Genomic DNA, 20069 nt, shown 5'->3' with positions numbered 1-20069 from the left:
TTTTGGCTCTTCCCCCCCCCTTCTAAACTCCAATTACACGTATACTGGAATGCCTAACTGCTCCACAGATCTTGAGATTCTATTTTTTTAATAATTTTTCTTTTTGTTCTTTGGACTGAATAATTTCTAGTGATATATTTTCAAGTTTACTGATTCTGATTTTGCCTTCTGCTGTCTCAAATCCACTAATGAGCCCATCTGGTGAAATCTTCATTTCAACTTTAGAATTTTCATTTGGTTCTTTTATTTTTTAATTTACATAAAATAAATGTTACTCTTTCTTTAAATTTTGAAAAAGGCATAGAGTAAGTTAACTGCCACCACAATCGTGATACAGAAAAGTTCCATTACTCTCAAAAATTCTTCTTCCTGCCTCTTATAGTCAAACTGGTTCTTTTATATTCTTCTTTCCTCTTTTGAAATTGTCAGTTTATTCACTTGTTCCTTAGAATATTTTCCCTTAGTTTTTTGAATATGTTTTTAATAGCTTCTTTAAAGTCTTTGCTAAATCCAACATTTGCACCCATTTGGAGTCAGTTTCTATTGACTGATTTTGTTCCTTAGTATAGGTCACATTTTTCCCCTTATATGTGTAGTAATTTTTGGTTGAAAGCTCTACATTGTAGACAGTACGTTATAGCGTCTTTGGATCCTTTTGTTCCTTCTGAGAGTTTTTGTTTTAGAGGCACTTGCTTGGGCTTAAACTGTGACATCTTTCTGTCCTGTGGAGTGTCGTCACTAATATCTCTGCTTAGTTTTGTTTGTTTGATTAAGCCTGGCTATAGATGTGAACTAATGATTTGGACAGGTTTATTAGACACCTAAAGCCAGTATGACTTTTACTCTTTGCCACCTGGATTGTGCATGTCTCAGAACACTTTAAAAGCATAGGAAATTTGCAAGTTTCCCCAGCCTTTCAATCACTGCTGGGCTCACTAGGGTCTCTTTTCACAAATATTTTAGCAGTCAGGTAGGAATGTGTGGCAAGTTCATTATCTCAACCTTTCTATGATTCTTTTGCATACAAATTCTCCTTGTTAAATTCCTAGCTGCTCTACTATCAGCATAAAACTGTATTCTGTGGATTTGTGTTATCTCTCAATGCCCCATAAACTAGGGGTGCAAGACAGGAAAACCTTAGGAAAGAATGCCACAAACTCCCCATTCTTACCTAATGAAGTAGAAGGTTTTGACAAGTAAACACTTTTCACCTTGTGGCCTGCGTTTGGTAGTTTTCCAGTGTCCTGAATTGGTTGTTTTTAAAATTATTTTATTCAGTTTTATACTTGTTTTCTGAGGAGGGGAAGTCCGTGACTACCTCATGCCACCATTATCAGAAGTAAAGTCCATCTTTAGTTACTTACCCAATAAATTTACATGTTTTGTTGTGTTTTAAATGGACTGTTGCCCGCCCGGTTCTCTGTCTTCATGGACCATCCTGGATCATCCATTTGTTTCACCTCTTCTGTCCTCTACTCAACCTTTTTATCTGTTTGATTTTATCTCTACAATTTTATTCTTTCAGACAGGGAGACTAGACTTGACACACATCATTTGGATACACTTGGAGATGTTTACTTTCCTAAGGACATACTGGAAAGTGTCACAAGGGATCATTCATTGTACTCCATTTTAAAGGTCTGGCAAGGCGACCAGCTGGAGAGAGATCAGGAAAATCAAGACAGACTTCTCAGGCAAGTCACAATCATCAACAACAAAACAGTTATTGAAGAGTCAAACTATACATATAATGCATTTGGAAAAATATTTCATAACTGCACAGACCTAGGTACTTCAAGACAAAGACTGTATAAGTGTGATTCATTTGAAAAGAGCTTGGAACCTACTGTAAACCTATTCAGTTGTAATAGGGGTTTTGCAAGAAAAAACACAGATGAGAATTTTGGATGTGGGAGAACACCTAGTTCTTCCTATTCTAAGCATGAAAAAATTCATAATAGAGTGAAACACTGTACAGGTAGTCAGTATGAAAAAATCATCAGCGATAAACAATCTCTTATTCAATATGTGAATGTTGAAACTGGGGAGAAGATCTGTGTATGTACTGAATGTGGAAAATCTTTTCTCAAGAAGTCACAGCTCATTATACATCAAAGAATTCATACTGGAGAGAAACCTTATGGTTGTAGTGCTTGTGGGAAAGCCTTCAGTGAGAAATCACATCTCATTGTACATCAGAGGACACATACCGGGGAGAAACCTTACGAATGTTCTGAATGTGGAAAAGCCTTCTCTCAAAAATCATCCCTCATTATCCATCAGAGAGTTCATTCTGGTGAAAAACCATATGAATGTAGTGACTGTGGGAAAGCTTTCTCCCAGAAATCACCCCTCATTATACATCAGAGAATACATACTGGTGAAAAGCCATATAAATGTAATCAGTGTAGGAAGGCCTTCTCCCAGAAGTCACAGCTGATTATACATCATAGAGCTCATACTGGAGAGAAGCCCTATGAGTGTACTGAATGTGGGAAAGCCTTCTGTGAGAAGTCCCACCTCATCATACATAAAAGAATTCACACAGGGGAGAAACCCTACAAATGTGCTCAGTGTGAGGAAGCCTTCAGCAGAAAGTCAGAACTCATTATACATCAGATAATTCATACTGGGGAGAAACCTTATGAATGTACTGCATGTTGGAAGACCTTCTCCCGGAAGTCACAGCTTATTATACATCAGAGAACGCATACTGGAGAAAAGCCCTATAAATGCAGTGAATGTGGAAAAGCCTTCTGTCAGCAGTCACATCTCATTGGACATCAGAGGATTCACACAGGAGAAAAACCTTACGTTTGTACTGAATGTGGGAAAGCCTTCTCTCAAAAGTCTCACCTCCCAGGGCATCAGCGGATTCATACAGGAGAGAAACCTTATATATGTGTTGAATGTGGAAAAGCCTTTTCCCAGAAGTCAGACCTTGTTGTACATCAGAGAATTCATACTGGGGAGAAACCTTATCAATGTGCTGTATGTGGAAAAGCCTTCATCCAGAAATCACAACTCACTGTACATCAGAGAATTCATATAGTGGTGAAATCATAAGAATGGACTAAGCATAGAAAAGCCTTCAGTATCTGTTCAAGCCTTAATAAGTACAACAAAACTCACAGATTTAATGTGTTTCTAGGCATCTTTGTTGGTACTATTTTACAAATGAAATCATATTTCTAATGTAATTAATTTTTTTTATCAAAGATAATACAAGACAATAAAAAAGTTTTGTTTATATAAATTTTCACTTCGGCATGTTAAACTTTTAAGATTTGGAACTGAATGATTAGCATAACAGAACAAATTACATGTAGTCTATTTTGAAGTTACATGTTCCTGATTATACTACATAATAAGTTAGGCATGTGGTAATATTGTTAATATTAGCCTCTCGTAATTACGGCCATGCAGTAATTCCCCAAAGAGGACATGAAGAAAGCATGAGCCAAAAAGTGCCAAGACCTAGAAACTGCACTAAGGGGAGGGGACTTGACCATCAGACCCTAAAAGTATATGTAAAATTCTTCTTATACAATGATGGAAAGATGGGTTGAAAAGGTTCAATAAATGTGGTCTTTTTGTGGTTTTTAATTTTGATAATATAAGTTGATTTGTGTCTGTGGATGGACCCAGGACATTGGAATTGACACTGCTTGCTCATTTCTCCGTTTTACCCAGCCCTTCTAGGAGCTTGGTGTGGTGGAAAGACATTGGTTCTAAAGTCAGATGGCCATGAGTTTTAACCCTTGTTCCCTCATTAATAGATTGTGTGACATCTATGAAGACCATTTTAACCCTCAGTGTCTGTTTGCTCATCTGTATGTGAAATCCTGGCAGACAGCATGTTTTTTTTTTTAGTTACTTCTGATATATGCATTTTAAAGTAATAACTAAATTATGACTTATAACATTATACCAGGACATATAAGATTTTTAGAAATTTCATGTAATGTCTGAAACATTTATATTAACATATTTACATACAAATAACCCAAAGAAAGTTTAATATTAGTTGTTTTTTTTGTTTGTTTATACTGCAGGTTCTTATTAGACATCAATTTTATACACATCAGTGTATACATGTCAATCCCAATCGCCCAATTCAGCACACCACCATCCCAACCCCACCACGGCTTTCCACCCTTGGTTTCCATATGTTTGTTCTCTAAATCTGCAGACAGCACATTCTTAGCTAATATTTGTCCTGTTTATCCCTCTCTCTTCTCTTGAAATAGGCTACTAATTCCAGTGTGCACACATTTAAATTTGATTTGCATTTAAGACACACTGCTTCTGATCTCAGATTTCCTGTCCTCTCCTTTGTCCATTTCACTGCCTTTGTGTCTGGTGATATAACTCATGCTATGTTAAAGAGACCTCAATTACTTTTCATTTATTTTATTTTGCAAACACATACAAATTGTGATATATCTATATCTGTATCTAGTTCATTCTAATATATATATGGAAATACTAAGGGATAAGAATAGGCAAGTCACTCATTAAGAACAAATGTTAGAGAATTGATCAGACTAAGGTTTCCCACAAAGCTGTAGTAATGTAGGCAATATAGTATTGACACAAGAGTGACAAAAATAGATGAATGAAATGAGAGCCTGAAAATGAAAAAATTATATATGAGTAACTTTATGACAAAAGTGGTATTGTAATCAGAAAGGGAAAAATTATCTTTTTAATAAATTGTTCTGGGTCAGTTAATCTAAATATGAAATGCAAAATGACAAAGTTTCCAGGTAGTTATATAGGAGACTTTTCATAGCCTTAGGATAGGGAAAAATGGTTAACACTGTGCATGAAGAAAAGATTGATAAAATGGCTTATATTAATATTAAAATTTCTTCTGTGTTAAAAGAAGTGATTAGTTTGGAATAAACTTGGATGTATCTAGCAAAATTACATATGCAATTTCTAAACATTTTTAGGAATCTTCTAAAGATATGTTGGAGAAATATTAAGAGATGCATGCTTGGGACTTGCCTGGCAGCCCAGTGGTTAAGACTTCGCCTTCCAATGCAGGGGTGCAGCTTCGATCCTTGGTTGGGGAGCTAAGATCTCACGTCTCAGGGCTAAAAAACCCAAAACATAAAACAGAAGCAATATTGTAACAAATTCAATAAAGACTTTAAAAATAGTCCACATCAAAAAAAATCTTAAAAAAAAAGAGGTGCATACTTATGTTTATTCATCATAGCACTTATTCATAGCAGAAAAAAGACAGTAAACAGCCTAAATGATTATTGATAGAAAATGTTTAAATATAGTGTATCTGCACACTGGGGACCGTGCAACTCTAAAAAGGAATGAGATATGTCTTTTTATACTCTCCAGTCATGTTCTTAAATAAAACAAGGCACAGAGAATTACAGTACACTGTCTTCTAAGAAAAACAGGTAGTGGTGGGAACAAGTGGACATATTTTCTTATATATAAGTACAGATGCTGAAAGGAAAGACCCAAATATTAATTAAAATGTTTTGTTCTAAGGTGACTGAACATGGTGGAAAGGATAGTGATATCCCTTAGACCTCTCATGAATGTAACTTGGTTTTGTATAATTGACTTTGGAACCATGTAAATAGTATAGATAGTAACAAAACAAAGTCAAAATGAAGTGACACCTAAAAATTTAGCAAAATGAAACTAAACACGTATAGCATTGGTGGTTAACCATACCGAGAAATAATTTCAAGTAACTTTAAACTGTTTGTCTCTTTTTCCTGGTGGGATATATCATAAGGATAAAGGAATGGCAAAGAAGGTTTTTTTTCAGTAAGTGTTCTGTTACTCATAATACTGGTATTGATAATAATATTGGATACATATACAGAGAGAAGAAAAAAAATGAAGGAGTGAAGGAATGGATCAAATAAATACAGTAGTCCCCCCTTATCTATCTGCGGTTTCGCTTTCTGTGTTTTCAGTTACCTGTTGTCAACCTCCTTCTAAAAATATTAAATGGAAAATTCTGTAAATACTTCGTAAATTGCACATCATACTGAGTAGTGTGAAGAAGTCTTTTACTGTCCCACTCCCTGGGACATAAATCATCCCTTTGTCCAGTGTATCCTGCCTGTGAAGTCACTTAGTAGTAATTTCGTTTATCAGATCAACTGTCATGGTATCACAGTGCTTGTGTTCAAGTAACGCTTATTTTACTTAGTAATGGCCCTGAAGCACAATAGTAGTGATGCTGGCAATTACGATATGGCAAAGAGAGGCTGTGAAATGTTTTCTTAAAGTGAAAAGGTAAAAGTTTTTGACTTAGTAAGGAAAGAAAAAAATTGTATGCTGAGATTGCTAAGACCTATGGTAAGAACAAATCTGTGAAATTGTGAAGACGGAAAAATAATTCATGCTGGTTTTGCTGTCACACCTCAGACTTCAAAAGTTATGGCCACAGTGCATGATAAGTGCTTAAGTTAAGATGGAAAAGGCATTAAATATGTACAAGAAGATATTTTGAGAGGCCACATTCAGATAACTTTTATTACAGTATATTGTTATAATTGTTTAATTTTTATTTATTGTCTCTTATTGTGCCTAATTTGTAAATTAAACTTTATCATAGGATGTATGTATAGGAAAAAACAGAGCTCAATTTCAGTCATCCACTGCAGGTCTTGAAACGTCCCCTGTGGTCAAGGGAGAACTACTGTAGTTATGAATGTCTTTAGGAACCAAAGATTTCAGGTGTATGATAAAAAATTACATACCAAAGATGTTAAGTAAAAACCTTATAATCCTAAATTTGTTTTTCTCCCTAGAGTTATTGAGATATAGTTGACATAGCATTGTGTAAGTTTAAGGTATACAAAGTGATAATTTGATACATGCAATATATATTTACAATGTGACATTTACCACAATACGGTTAGTCAACAGCTTCATCACCTCACATAGTTATCATTTTATTTTTGTGGTGAGATCATTTAAGATTTACCCTCAGCAACTTTCAAGTATATGATACAGTATTGTTAGCTGTAGTCACCATACTATACATTATATCCCCAGAACTTATTTATTATATAACTGGAAGTGTGTACCATTTGACCAGCATCTCATCTTCCCTGGCCCTCAGCCCCTGGCAGCCACCAAACTACTCTCAATTTCTATGAGTTTAGCATTTCCATATTTTATATATGTGGGGTCATTGAGTATTTATATTTCTCTATCTGACTTTACTTACCATAATGCCCTCAGGGTCCATCCATGTTGTCACAAATGGCAGGATTTCCTTTTTTTCCTCAGTTTTATTGAGATATAACTGACATATAACAAACATTGTATAAGTTTAAGGTATACAGCGTAATGATATGCATATATTGTGAAATGATTGCCACTGTAAATTTAGCTAACATCCATCACTTCATATAGCTACAGGTTTTTTTCCTGTGCTAAGAACTTTCAAGATTTACTCTGTTAGCAACTTGCAAACATATGATGCAGTATTGTTAACTTTAGCCACCGTGCTGTACAGGAATTCCTTCATTTTTTATAGCTGAATTTTATATATGTATATATATATATATATATATAGTCATATGTAGCTTTTAAAAATAAATTTATTTACTTATTTATTTTTGGCTGCATTGGGTCTTGGTGGCTGTGCACGGGCTTTCTCTAGTTGCGGTGAGCAGGGGCTACTCTTTGTTGTGGTTCAGGGGCTTCCTTGTTGCAGTGGCTTTTCTTGTTGCGGTGGCTTCTCTTGTGGAGCACAGGCTCTAGGCACACGGGCTCAGTACTCGTGGCTTGTGGGCTCTAGAGCGCAGGCTCAATAGTTGTGGCGCATGGGCTTAGTTGCTCCGCGGCATGTGGGATCTTCCTGGACCAGGGCTTGAACCCGTGTCCCCTGCATTGGCAGGCAGATTCACCACTGTGCCACCAGGGAAGTTCTGTCATGTGGTTATAAAAATGACTATTGTGATTAATGCTGCAGTGAACATGGGGGTGTAGGTATCTCTTCAAGTAGTGATTTCACTTCCTTTATATGCCCACAAGCAGGAATGTTTTAGAAACCTCCATATGTTTTCCATAATAGCCGTGCTGATTTACATTCATACCAGTAGTGTATAGGGTTCCCCTTTCTGTGCATCGTTGCCAACATGTTATCTGTCTTTTTGATAATAGCCATTCTAACAGGTATGAGGTTAGAATGGTTTTGATTTGCTCTTTTCTGATGATTAGTGATGTTGAGCACCTTTTCGTATACCTGTTGACCATTTGGATGTTTTCTTTGGAAAAATGCCTATTCAATTTCTCTGCCTATTTTATAATCAGATTGTTTCTTTGCTATTGAGTTGTATGAGTTCCTTATATATTTTGGATATTAACCTCTTACCAGATCAATGATTTGCAAGTATTTCCCCCCCTTCCATAGGTTGTCTTTTCATTTTGTTGATTATTTCCTTTTCAGAAGCCTTTTAATTAATTTATTTATTTAGATTTATAATTATTTTTATTTTTAAAATTTTTATACATCTTTATTGGAGTATAACTGCTTCACAATGCTGTGTTAGTTTCTGTTGTACAACAAAGTGAATCAACCACATGCATACGTATATGCCCATATCCCCTCCCTCTTGAGCCTCCCTCCCACCCTCCCTATCCTACCCCTCTAGGTCATCACAGAGCACCGAACTGATCCCTGTGCTATGCTGCTGCTTCCCACTAGCTATCTGTTTTACATTTGGTAGTGTATATATGTCAGTGCTACTCTCGCTTAACCCCAGATTCCCCTCCCCTGCCACCCATGTCCTCAAGTCCATTCTCTATGTCTGCGTCTTTATTCCTGCCCTGCCATTAGGTTCATTAGTACCATTTTTATTTTAGATTCCATATATATGCATTAGCATACGGTATTAGTTTTTCTCTTTCTGACTTATTTCACTCTGTATGACATATACAATGGAATATTACTCAGCCATAAAAAGAAACGAAATTGAGTTACTTGTAGTCAGAAGCTTTTTAGTTTGATATAGTTCCACTTGTTTATTTTGTTTTTATTTCCTCTGCTTTGGGTGTCATATCCAAAAAAAATCATTGCCAAGACCAATGTCAAGGAGCTTTTCCCCTGTTTTCTTCTAGGAGTTATATGGTTTCAGGTAAATTTAGTCTTTAATCCATTTTGAGATAACTTTTGTGAGTAGTGTAAGGTAGGAGTCCAGTTTCATTCTTTTGAATGTGGATACCCAGTTTTCCCAGCACCATTTAATGAAGAGATTATCCCTTCTCCATTGTGTGTTTTTGATGAAGATTAGCTGACTGTATGTGTATGGGTTTATGTCTGGGCTCTCTATTCTGTTCTGCTAGTTTATGTGTCTGTTTTTATGGCAGTACCATTCTGTTGATTACTATAGATTTGTAATGTAATTTGACATCAGGAAATATGTTGCCTCCAGCTTTGTTCTTCTTTTTCAGTATTGCTTTGGCTATTCAGTGTCTTTGTGGTTCCTGATGAATTCTAGGATTGTTTTTTCTATGTCTGTGAAAAATGCCAATGGAATTTTAATAGTGGGTGCATTGAAACTACAGATTGTTTTGCTACTATAGACATTTTAACAATATTAAATCTTCCAAGCTATGAACACAGAATATCTTTTCATTTATTTGTGTCCTCTTCAGTTTTTTAAGTTGGTATTGTATAGTTTTCAGTTTACGGTTTGAGTTTATACCTAAGTATTTTATTGTTTTTGATGCTGTTGTAAATGGGATTTCTTTTTTTGGCCATGCTGTGTGGTTTGCAGGATCTTAGTTCCCTGACCAGGGATCGAACCCAGGCCCTCAGCAGTGAAAGCACTAAGTTCTAACCACTGGACTGCCAGGGAATTCCCTGGGATTGTTTTCTTACTTTCTCTTTCCAATAGTTCATTGTTTGTATATAGATGAATATAACTGATTTTTGCATATTGATTTTGTATCCTTCAGCTTTTCTGAATTTGTTTATTTTAACAAGTTTTTTGGTAAAGTCTCGTTTTCTGTACAAGCATACTTTGCTTTATCATGCTTCACTTTATTATGTTTTGCAGATGTTGTGTTTTTTACAAACCAAAGGTTTGTGGCAAGCCTGTGTTGAGCAAATCTGTTGGTGCCATTTTTCAACAGTATTTGCTCACTTTTTCTCTCTGTGTCACATTTTGGTAATTCTTGCAGAATTAGAAGTAGAGCCTGAAGATGTGACTGAGGTGCTACAATCTCATGATAAAACTGTAATGGATGAGGAGTTGCTTCTTATGAATGAGCAAAAAAAGTGGTTTCTTGAGATGGAATCTACTTCTGGTGAAGATGTTGTGAAGATTGTTGAAATGACAACAAAGGATTTAGAATATTACTTAAACTTAGTTGATAAAGCAGCAGCAGGGTTTGAGAGGATTAACTGCAATTTTGAAAGAAGCTCTGTGGGTAAAATGCTATCAAACACTGCATGCTACAGAGAAATCATACGTGAAGGAAGAGTCAATTAATGTGGCAAACTTCACTGTCGTCTTATTTTAAGAAATTGCCACAGTCACCCCGACCTCCAGCAGCCGCCACTGATCAGTCAGCAGCCATCAACATTGAGGCAAGACTCTCCATCAACAAAAAGTAAGACTCGCTGAAAGCTCAGATAGTGCTTAGCATTATTTAGCAATAAGTTATTTTTAAATTAAAGTATTACATGCTTTTAGATATAATGCTATTACATACTTAATAGACTACAGTATATATATATTTTTTACATCTTTATTGGAGTATAATTGCTTTACAATGGTGTGCTAGTTTCTGCTTTATAATAAAGTGAATCAGTTATACATATACATATGTTCCCATATCTCTTCCCTCTTGCGTCTCGCTCCCTCCTGCCCTCCCTGTCCCACCCCTCTAGGTGGTCACAAAGCACCGAGCTGATCTCCTTGTGCTATGCGGCTGCTTCCCACTAGCTATCTATTTTACATTTGGTGGTGTATATATGTCCATGCCACTCTCTCACTTTGTCACAGCTTACCCTTCCCCCTCCCCATATCCTCAAGTCCATTCTCTAGTAGGTCTGTGTCTTTATTCCTGTCTTACCCCTAGGTTCTTAATGACATTTTTTCCTTAAATTCCATATATATTTGTTAGCATATGGTATTTCTCTTTCTCTTTCTGACTTATTTCACTCTGTATGACAGACTCTCGGTCCATCCACCTCATTACAAATAGCTCAATTTCGTTTCTTTTTATGGCTGAGTAATATTCCATTGTATATATGTGCCACATCTTCTTTATCCATTCATCTGATGATGGACACTTTGGTTGTTTCCATCTCCTGGCTATTGTAAATAGAGCTGCAATTAACATTTTGGTACATGACTCTATTTTGAGCATAGCTTTTATATGTACTAGGAAACCAAAACATTTGTGCGACTCACTTTATTGCACTTTTCACTTTATTGCAGTGGCCTGGAACTTTACCCTCAATATCTCTGAGGTATGCCTGTATATAAGGTCATGTCATCTGCAAACAGAGACACTTTTACTTTTCAATTTGGATGGCTGTTTTCTTTTTTTTTTTTGACTAATTGCTCTGGCTAGTACTTTTAGTACTATGTTCAATAGAAGTGTCAAGAGTGGGCACATATTTGTGAGCTTTTCAGTTTTGCTTCTGTTATTGATTTCTTGTTTCATACCACTGTGGTCAGAAAAGACACTTGATATGGTTTCACTCTTCATAAATATGCTATGACTTGTTGGGAAGAATGTATATTCCTTTGCTGTTGAATGAAATGTTGTGTATGTGTCCATTTGATTTAAAATATAGTTCAAGTTCCTTTGTTGATTTTCTGTCTGGATGATCTGTCCATTGTTGAAAGTGGGGTATTGAAGTCCTCTACTATTACTGTAGTTTTATTTCTCTCTTCAGACCTGTTAGTATTTGCCTAATATTTAGGTAGTCCGATGTTGGGTGTATATATATTTATAATATTGTATTATCTTGATTAATTGACTCTTTTATCATTATATAATGAACTTTTTTGTCTCTGTTTCAGTTTTTAACTTATAGTATATTTTGTCTAATATAAGTATAGCTATGCTTGATCTCTTTTGGTTTCCATTTGCTTGGAATATCTTTTCCCATTCTGTAACTTTGAACCTATACATGTTCCTAAAGCTGAAGTGAATCTCTTGTAGGCAGCATATTACTGGGTCTTGTTTTGTTGTTGTTTTTTTAATCTGTTCAGCCACTGTATGCCTTTTGACTGGATAATTTAATCAATTTAAAGTAATTGTTGATCAGCAAAGATTTATTGATGCCATCTTATTGTTTCCTGACTGTCTTGTATTTCTTTTTTTCCTCTCTTGCTGTCTTCCTTTGTTAATTGATGATTTTCCTTAGAGGTGTTGATTCCCCTCTCTTTATCTTTTGTGTATCTGCTATAGGTTTTTGCTGTGATTATCATGAGGCTCACATAAAATATCTTATTCTATTGTAAGCTGATGATAACCTGGTTGCATACAAAACTACCCTTTACTCCCCCTCATTTTATGTTTTTAATGTAACAATTAATGTCTTTTCATTTGTATATCCATTAACAAATTATTTTGGCTACAGTTATTTTTAATACTTTTATCTTTTTTAACCTTTCTACTGGAATTAGGTGGTTAATACACCATTGTATGATAGTATTAGAATATTCCGAATTTGACTATGTACTTACCTTTACAATTGTGTTTTATATTTTCATGTTACTAGCTAGTATCCTTTCATTTCAGCTTAAAGAATTCCTTTTGGCATTTCTTGTAAAGCTGGTATAGTGGTGATGAACCTCCTCAGTTTTTGCTGTCTGGGAAAGTATCTCCCCTTCATTTCTGAAAGGCAGCTTTGACAGGTGGCTCTTGTTTAGGACCTTGATCCAGTTTGAGGTAATTTTATATATGGTGTTAGGTAAGGGTACAAATTCATCCTTTTGCATGTGGCTATCCAGTTTTCCCAACGCTATTTATTGAAAAAAACTGTTCTTTCCCCTTTTAATGGTCTTGACATCTTTGTTGAGCTCATTTGACCATATATGCAAGGGTTTATTTCTGTCCTCTCTGTTCTGTTACATTGGTTTATATGTCTTTTCTTATGCCAATACCACACTCTTTTGATTACAGTAGCTTTGTAATAAGTTTTGAAATCAGGATGTGTTAGACTTACAACATTGTTTTTCTTTTGAAGATTGTTTTGGTTATACAGGGTTTCCTGAGGTTACATATAAATTTTAGGATGGATTTTTCTATTTCAGCAAAAAGCATTATTGGAGTTTTGATGGAAATTACATTGAATCTGTAGACCACTTTGGATATTTACATCTTAACAGTATTAAATCTTCCAGTCCATGAATATGAGATTTCTTTCCGTTTGTGTGTTTCTCTAATTTCTTTCAGCAATGTTTTGTAATTTTCCATGTACAAGTCTTTTGTCTCCTTGATTAACTTTAGTCCCGTGTATTTTATTCTTTTTCTTGCTACTATAAATGAAATTGTTTTCTTAATTTTATTCCTGTTTTCATACGTAAATGTTGTGCAGTCACTCAAACTGTTCAATTATCTGTGTATTTTATGCCCTCATAAGATCATGGAAATTCTCTATATTCAGATGTTCTATTCATATAGTTCAAATCAAAATAAAATTCCCATAACTATCCTTGTACCTTTAAATATCTAGAATCCTGAGCTTGGTGGTAAGAACATAACCTCACGTCTTCATAAAACCCATTGAGAGAGAAGACTTACAATCCTTCTGGGAGAACACTCTTTCCCAACCCCAAAATAATCTCAGATAGGCAGTAGAACACAGTGACCTTCTAAAATGAGGGGGGACAAATTCACATTTTGTGTAATATACACTACAATCAGTAATGCAATTAGTGACCATAAGCTTTCCAATGTACAATTTATTCAAAAGTCTGAAATGTTCAGTGGATAAGAAGACAGTTACATGCTAGAAAGATGTAATACTTTTTGCATGGTTTAATTAAAATATAAAGCTATTTGTCCAAATAAAAGCCATATTCATTATGTACTTGGTTTTTTTTTTTAAAAGGTCACTGGTACATGTATAGTCTGGACATGCTGGTAGTATCAAAGTCAGTGCCTCTTCCCATGGCAATAACAATGCATTTAACATTAACTCATGGGTTAAATCTGGAAATGACTTCATACCATTACTTTGGCTAGCACAACAATTTTAGACAACACTCAGATAAATATAGGTATTTGAAATGTGAAGCATTTATCTATGCAACTTAAATTGTGGTTGAAAACTATCAAATGAAAACTGAAAATAAAAGCCCTTTACAGTAGAAAAGTTTTGTAAAGATAGGGTACTTTTTAAAGTCTTTATATCACATTGTTAGCAAATTTTGTTTTTAACACTATTATGGAATAGCCTACTTGTGTTAACAGATTTTTGAAATAAGAAAATAGTCAAGTGTGCCATGGGGTTTTCTAAATATCAAGCAACACACACTTATATATACAGTATCACTCAGTACCTGCAAAATGAATGTGAAGATTACAGGGTCTAATATCTTATTCTACAATAATAAACAACAGAAACAACATCCTACCAGTGAAGGCAGAAAGTAGGATTTAGAAGAATCTAATCTCAATTGACTTTAAAGCATTCATATAAGAAATAAATGCATATTGCACAAACAATGAGAAAAAAATGTTCCTCCAAGCAACTCAGTTCCAGCTGGGACAACACAGCATTAGCCTGCATCTAACAACAATCTCAGAAGAGCACATGTTCTTTTCTGTAAATGATAAAGGTATGAAAACATAGAAATGTCTGCCACATGAAGAGTTATAAAGAAAAAATACAAACCCAAACTTAGATGTAAAGCAAAAAAAACTAAATATTGAAAAACTGAAAACTGGCAGATCAAAAAATGCTGAATAACTGTCTTCTGTGAGAGCGGAAAGTTTTTGTTGACACAAAAGTATTTACGTACAACTAAGGCTTGCTGGTTAAATATCTGAGGCATATCTGGCCTTGAACACTTTCTTTATATGCTGGAGTTGTACACAAGTTTTCTCAGTTATTTAAAATAACAAAATGAAAAATCCCACTTCTCAGCAGCTGCATTAACATGAAACAATGATCTCGATACAAGGGAAGAAAAAGAAAAACAAAATGAAACAGAAATCCTAGATAAGTAGGCAATTGGCAGCATATCCAAAAATGATAGCCTCCAAGGATCCTTCCCAGTTTCCAGTGACTTTCAGTTACGGTCCATGGGATTACAAATATGTACAATTCCATTACTTGCTGCTTTTTATTTAATTTGGAAAGTTTGCTTATGACTCTGCTCAAGTCCCCATTTTCATCCTTTAGCCTCTGGTTGTCTGCTTTTAGATCTGTTAACATTTTGAGCTCTTCTTTCACTTGAGATATTCTTTTTAGAGCTCTCTGTCCCCTTTTTTCCCAACTTCCAATAGTGACCTATCTGCAAATCTTTCTTGTCTCTGGTGGCCTTTTCTAATTGCAGTTTAAGATCTGTCAGTTTCCTATATGTATCATGTAGCTATGCTTCCAGCTTTTCATTTTCAGTTCGAATTTGTTCATAAAGCTTTTTAAAGTCAGGTAAGTCATCCTTTTCTAGCCTGCTACTGTAAGTCTTTCTTTTTTTAAAGTAACTGTATGATCCAGAGCAACCCAGCAAGGAATTAATACCAATCACTAGATGACATAGAACTTGTTTCACATCTAGAAATGGAATCCACCTAAGTTTCTTTCTTATTGGATCTCCCATCTGTATCTGATTGTTGTTCTTTTTCATTTTCATCTCTATCTTGTGTCCAAAATGAAACTCCTGTAGATCTTCTTTTCTCTCTTGGTCACTGTTGCTCTCTGATTGATTTAGGGTGTGCTTGTTTTCTCCTTTTTCTTCTCTCTTTTCTCCCTCTTTTTCATTTTCTTTTGTTAATCTTCTGGAATATGCAGAAGTTATACCTACAAGATTGTTTGGCCTGTTTAGATGACTTGAATTGTAGAGTGAACTGTTCATGGTAGAAAGTGAACAGGATGCCCTTGCTCCCCACCCCGAGGTCCGTGGCGCAGGGTGACTCTGGTCGCTGGGCCTGCTTGCTCTGCAGGCCACGTGCTGTGCTTCCACCTCCCGCTCCTTTGCAGCTGCCCCAGCTCAGGACCAGGGCCACATGGTGAGTGAGGCGGGGTCTGGGGAAGGCAGCACTGCCCAGGGACCCTGGGTCATCCTAGTTGTGGGAGGGGGTGCTCAGGAAGCAGGGGCCTGCGGGTCCCCAGGTGCGGTGGGGGAGGTGGGTACAGCACGGACACTAGCTGGTGAGTCAGGCAAGGAGGCCACCATCTTCAGGGTGGAGGTCGTGCAGCAAGGTGGGGCCCTGGAGGAGGGAGAGGTGGCGGGGATCCGGGAGGAGTTAGGGCTGCTGGTGGAGGACATCTTGCAAGTGGTGGAGGTGGTGGTGGAGGAGGAGCAGGAGGAGATGCAGGCGGAGGAGCGGGAGGAGAAACCCCAGGAGCAGGGGCAGGAAGAGCCAGAACTGGGACCCACGACTGCCCGGCCCCTGCTGGAGGCACTGGGGGCCCTGCAGTTAGAGCTGAACACTCTGAATGCCCAAGCCAGCAGGGCAAGTGCAAGATCAGTCAGAGGCGGAATCCTCAGTTGGATCGCAGAAGGGCCATCCAGGGCATTCCTGGCTTATGGGCCAGAGCCATTATGAACCACTCCCAGATATTGGCCGTGATCAGTGACCAAGATGAAGACACGCTCAGCTGCGTGATCAATTTGGAGGTGCAGGAACTGGGCCATCCCAGGCGCCACTGCAGGTTGATGTTTTTCTTTTGGAACAACACCTGCTGCTGGAATGACATGATCATTAAGGAGTATCACCTTAGCATTGCTGGATATAGGGCGTCTCATTCCACTCCCGTCCAGTGGTTCTGGGATTATGAATGAGGAGCCCCCAACTGCAGGCAGGACACCACCAGCCTTAACTTCCTCAACTGGTTGTCTGACCACAACTGCCCAGGGTCTAACAGGATTGCTGAGATCATTGGCGAGGAACTGTGGCCCAATCCCCTGCACTACTACCCCAGGGAGGAAGGCCCCACCAGGACAGACCCAGAGATGAAGGTGCTGGGGGAGCCTCAGAGTTTGGCCAAATAGCACAAGAGGCAGGAGGCGTCTACAGATGCGGGAGATGCATGGATGTATCTACCTACGCGGTTCTGGTGCCCAGGGGAGAAACGAGGAAAAGATGGCCAGTGAAGGTTCCAGAGAGCTGGGCCCCACATGTGGGGAATGATGCCCAGAGAGACATAAACAAGCTAACAAGTTACCAAAAAAAAAAAAAAAAAAGAAAGAAAAAAAGTGAAGAGGATGGAGTGGTTGAACTTGAAGTCAGTTCTTGTCTGTAAGGCTGATACATTTTTTTTTTCTTTTCTATTATGTTTTGTTACAGGATATTGAATATAGTTCCCTGTGCAATACAGTAGAACCTTGTTGTTTATCCATTCTATATATAGTAGTTTGCATCTGCTAATCCCAAACTCTCACTCCATCCCTCCCCACCCCTTCACCCCTGCTTGGCAACCACAAGTCTGTTCTCTATGTCTGTAAGTCTGTTTCTTTTCATAGATAAGTTCATTTGTGTCATATTTTAGATTCCACATATAAGTGATGTCATATAGTATCTGTCTTTCTCTTTCTGACTTACTTTACATAGTATGATAATCTCTAGTTGCATCCATGTTGCTGCAAATGGCATTATTTCGTTCTTTTTTTATGGCTGAGTAGTATTCCATTGTGTATATATATACCACATCTTCTTTATCCATTTATCTGTCAGTGGACATTTAGGTTGCCTGTCTTGGCTATTGTAAATAATGCTGCTATGAACATAGGGGTGCATGTATCTTTTCGAATTATAGTTTTGTCTAGGTATATGCCCAGGAATGGGATTGCTGGATCATATGACAACTCTATTTTTAGTTATTTGAGGAACCCCCATGCTGTTTTCCATAGTGGCTGCACCAATTTACATCAGCAATGGTGTAAGAGGGTTCCCTTTTCTCCACACCCTCTCCAGCATTTATTACTTGTAGACTTTTTAATCACGGCCATTCTGATTGGTGTGAGGTGGTACCTCATTGTAATTTTGATTTGCATTTCTCTAATAATTAGAATGTTGAGCATCTTTTCATGTGTCTGTTGGCCATCTGTATGTCTTCTTTGGAGAAACGTCTGTTTAGCTCCTCTGCCCATTTTTTGACTGGGTTGTTTTTTTGTTATTGAGTTGTGTGAGCTGTTTATATATTTTGGAATTAAGTCCTTGTCAGTCACATCATTTGCCAGTATTTTCTCCCCATCTGTAGGTTGTCTCTTTCCATTTTGTTTTTGGTTTCCTTTGCTGTGCAAAAGCTTATAAGTTTGATTAGGTTGCATTTGTTTATTCTTTTATTTCTATTGCCTTGGGAGACAAGGCTGATAAATCTTATCATATGTTCTGAAGTACTTTTGTTCATATTTATCTTCTCTAGATGTTTCTGCTTCTTTCCTTCTTCCTTCTCTTTATCCTGCTTTCCTTTTCCCCCTTTTTCTTTTTCTTGTTCTCTGATTTGGGTACAATGACTTCTTCATTTTGTTTTTTCAGCTTCCTAAAGAACAGTCTATGCTGTGTTGATCTTCTAGACTGTCTTGCTTGTCTAGATCTTGCTTTTCTTTGCGTTTCAGACTCTTCATCTCTAATGGGGTGAAATATGACCTTCATGTCTCCTTGACCTCTACTGAGGAGGAAAGTGCCCCCAACAGTTGTAGTCAGGGTTATGTATTGCGAGGTTTTTGATTACTTATTCAATCTCCTTACTGGTTTTAAATCTATTGATTTTCTATTTCTTCATGATTTAGTACTGGTAAGTTTTGAGTTTCTAGGAATTTGTTTCATCTAGATTATTCAATTTGTTGGTGTACAGTTGTTCATAGTACTCTCTTACAATCTTTTTTAGCTGTGTAAAATCAGTTGTAATGTCCCCTCTTTCATTTCTGATTTTAGTTATTTGAATCTCTTCTCTTTTTTCTTAGTCAGTCTAGTTAAAGATTTGCCAATTTTGTTGATCTTTTTGAAGAACCAACTCTTGGTTTCATTAATTTTCTCTGTTGGTTTTTATTGTCTATTTTGTTTATCTCTGCTCTAATCTTTATTATTCTCTTTCTTCTGGTAGAGCTAGGGAGCATACACTCTTAATTATCATTATACAGTGTTCTATCGCTGTAGAATTACACTGTATTATGAGTCTGAGTTCTTAGATGACTGGTTAGATCAGAATTCTCTAAGAGTAGCAGACCTCCATGTGTGATACAACAACACTCCCCTAAGCATTCCTAATTTTCCTTGTTTTATTTCACTTTTTAAATGGTACTTTTGTCATATTGTAATTTATCTTGTTTTGTTTATTGTCTATCCATTTTGGTAGCATTTAAGTATGAATGGAACAGGAATATTTAGCTGTATTAAAATGATATAGCTGAAGATATAAAAGAGTGCGTGACACATAGTAGATGTTCACTGAATATTTGCTGAACAACTAAATGATAGAGTGAATGAACAGTTTTACTCATTTAATAACCTGAGTGGAATTACCCAAAAAAATTTTTTTTTTTTTTGCGGTACACGGGCCTCTCACTGTTGTGGCCTCTCCCGTTGCGGAGCACAGGCTCCGGACACGCAGGCTCAGCGGCCATGGCTCACGGGCCCAGCTGCTCCGTGGCATGTGGGATCTTCCCGGACCGGGGCACGAACCTGTGTCCCCTGCATTGGCAGTCGGACTCTCAACCACTGTGCCACCAGGGAAGCCCTACCCAAAATTTTATACATCAGAAAGCTTTTAAGGTGTGGGTAAGTTGGGAGTAAGAAAGATGAGAAGAGAAGGGAAGACCAGAAGAAAAAGGTATTTTCATTTTGGGGAGATAATCTAAATATTTCTTATTTGCTATGGTAATTGGTGAGAGTAGTGATAAATCTGTATACTAGTAAGAGGAGCATTCTCA

General features: G+C 36.9%; 1 protein-coding gene and 1 pseudogene across 3 annotated transcripts in view; one reads left to right on the top strand and one right to left on the bottom strand.

Annotated features, from left to right (window-relative positions):
• ZNF300 (zinc finger protein 300) overlaps positions 1-20069 on the top strand; it is a 47701-nt gene that overhangs the window by 8264 nt on the left and 19368 nt on the right. The window contains exon 3 of one of the 3 annotated variants that reach the window (XM_065875077.1): positions 1526-3054. In XM_065875077.1, the coding sequence (XP_065731149.1) occupies positions 1526-3054 (1529 nt within the window). Of the gene's footprint in view, positions 1-1525; positions 3067-20069 lie in introns of those variants that run through there. The other 2 variants (XM_065875078.1, XM_065875079.1) reach the window with 2 other exon arrangements.
• Positions 14525-18792, bottom strand: LOC136121652 (protein phosphatase 1 regulatory subunit 12A-like; annotated as a pseudogene).

The sequence above is a fragment of the Phocoena phocoena genome, chromosome 3, assembly GCF_963924675.1.
Source record: "Phocoena phocoena chromosome 3, mPhoPho1.1, whole genome shotgun sequence".
NCBI lineage: Eukaryota > Metazoa > Chordata > Mammalia > Artiodactyla > Phocoenidae > Phocoena > Phocoena phocoena.
Note: the sequence above shows the minus strand (reverse complement) of the source record. Positions and strands in the feature narration are given on the sequence as shown.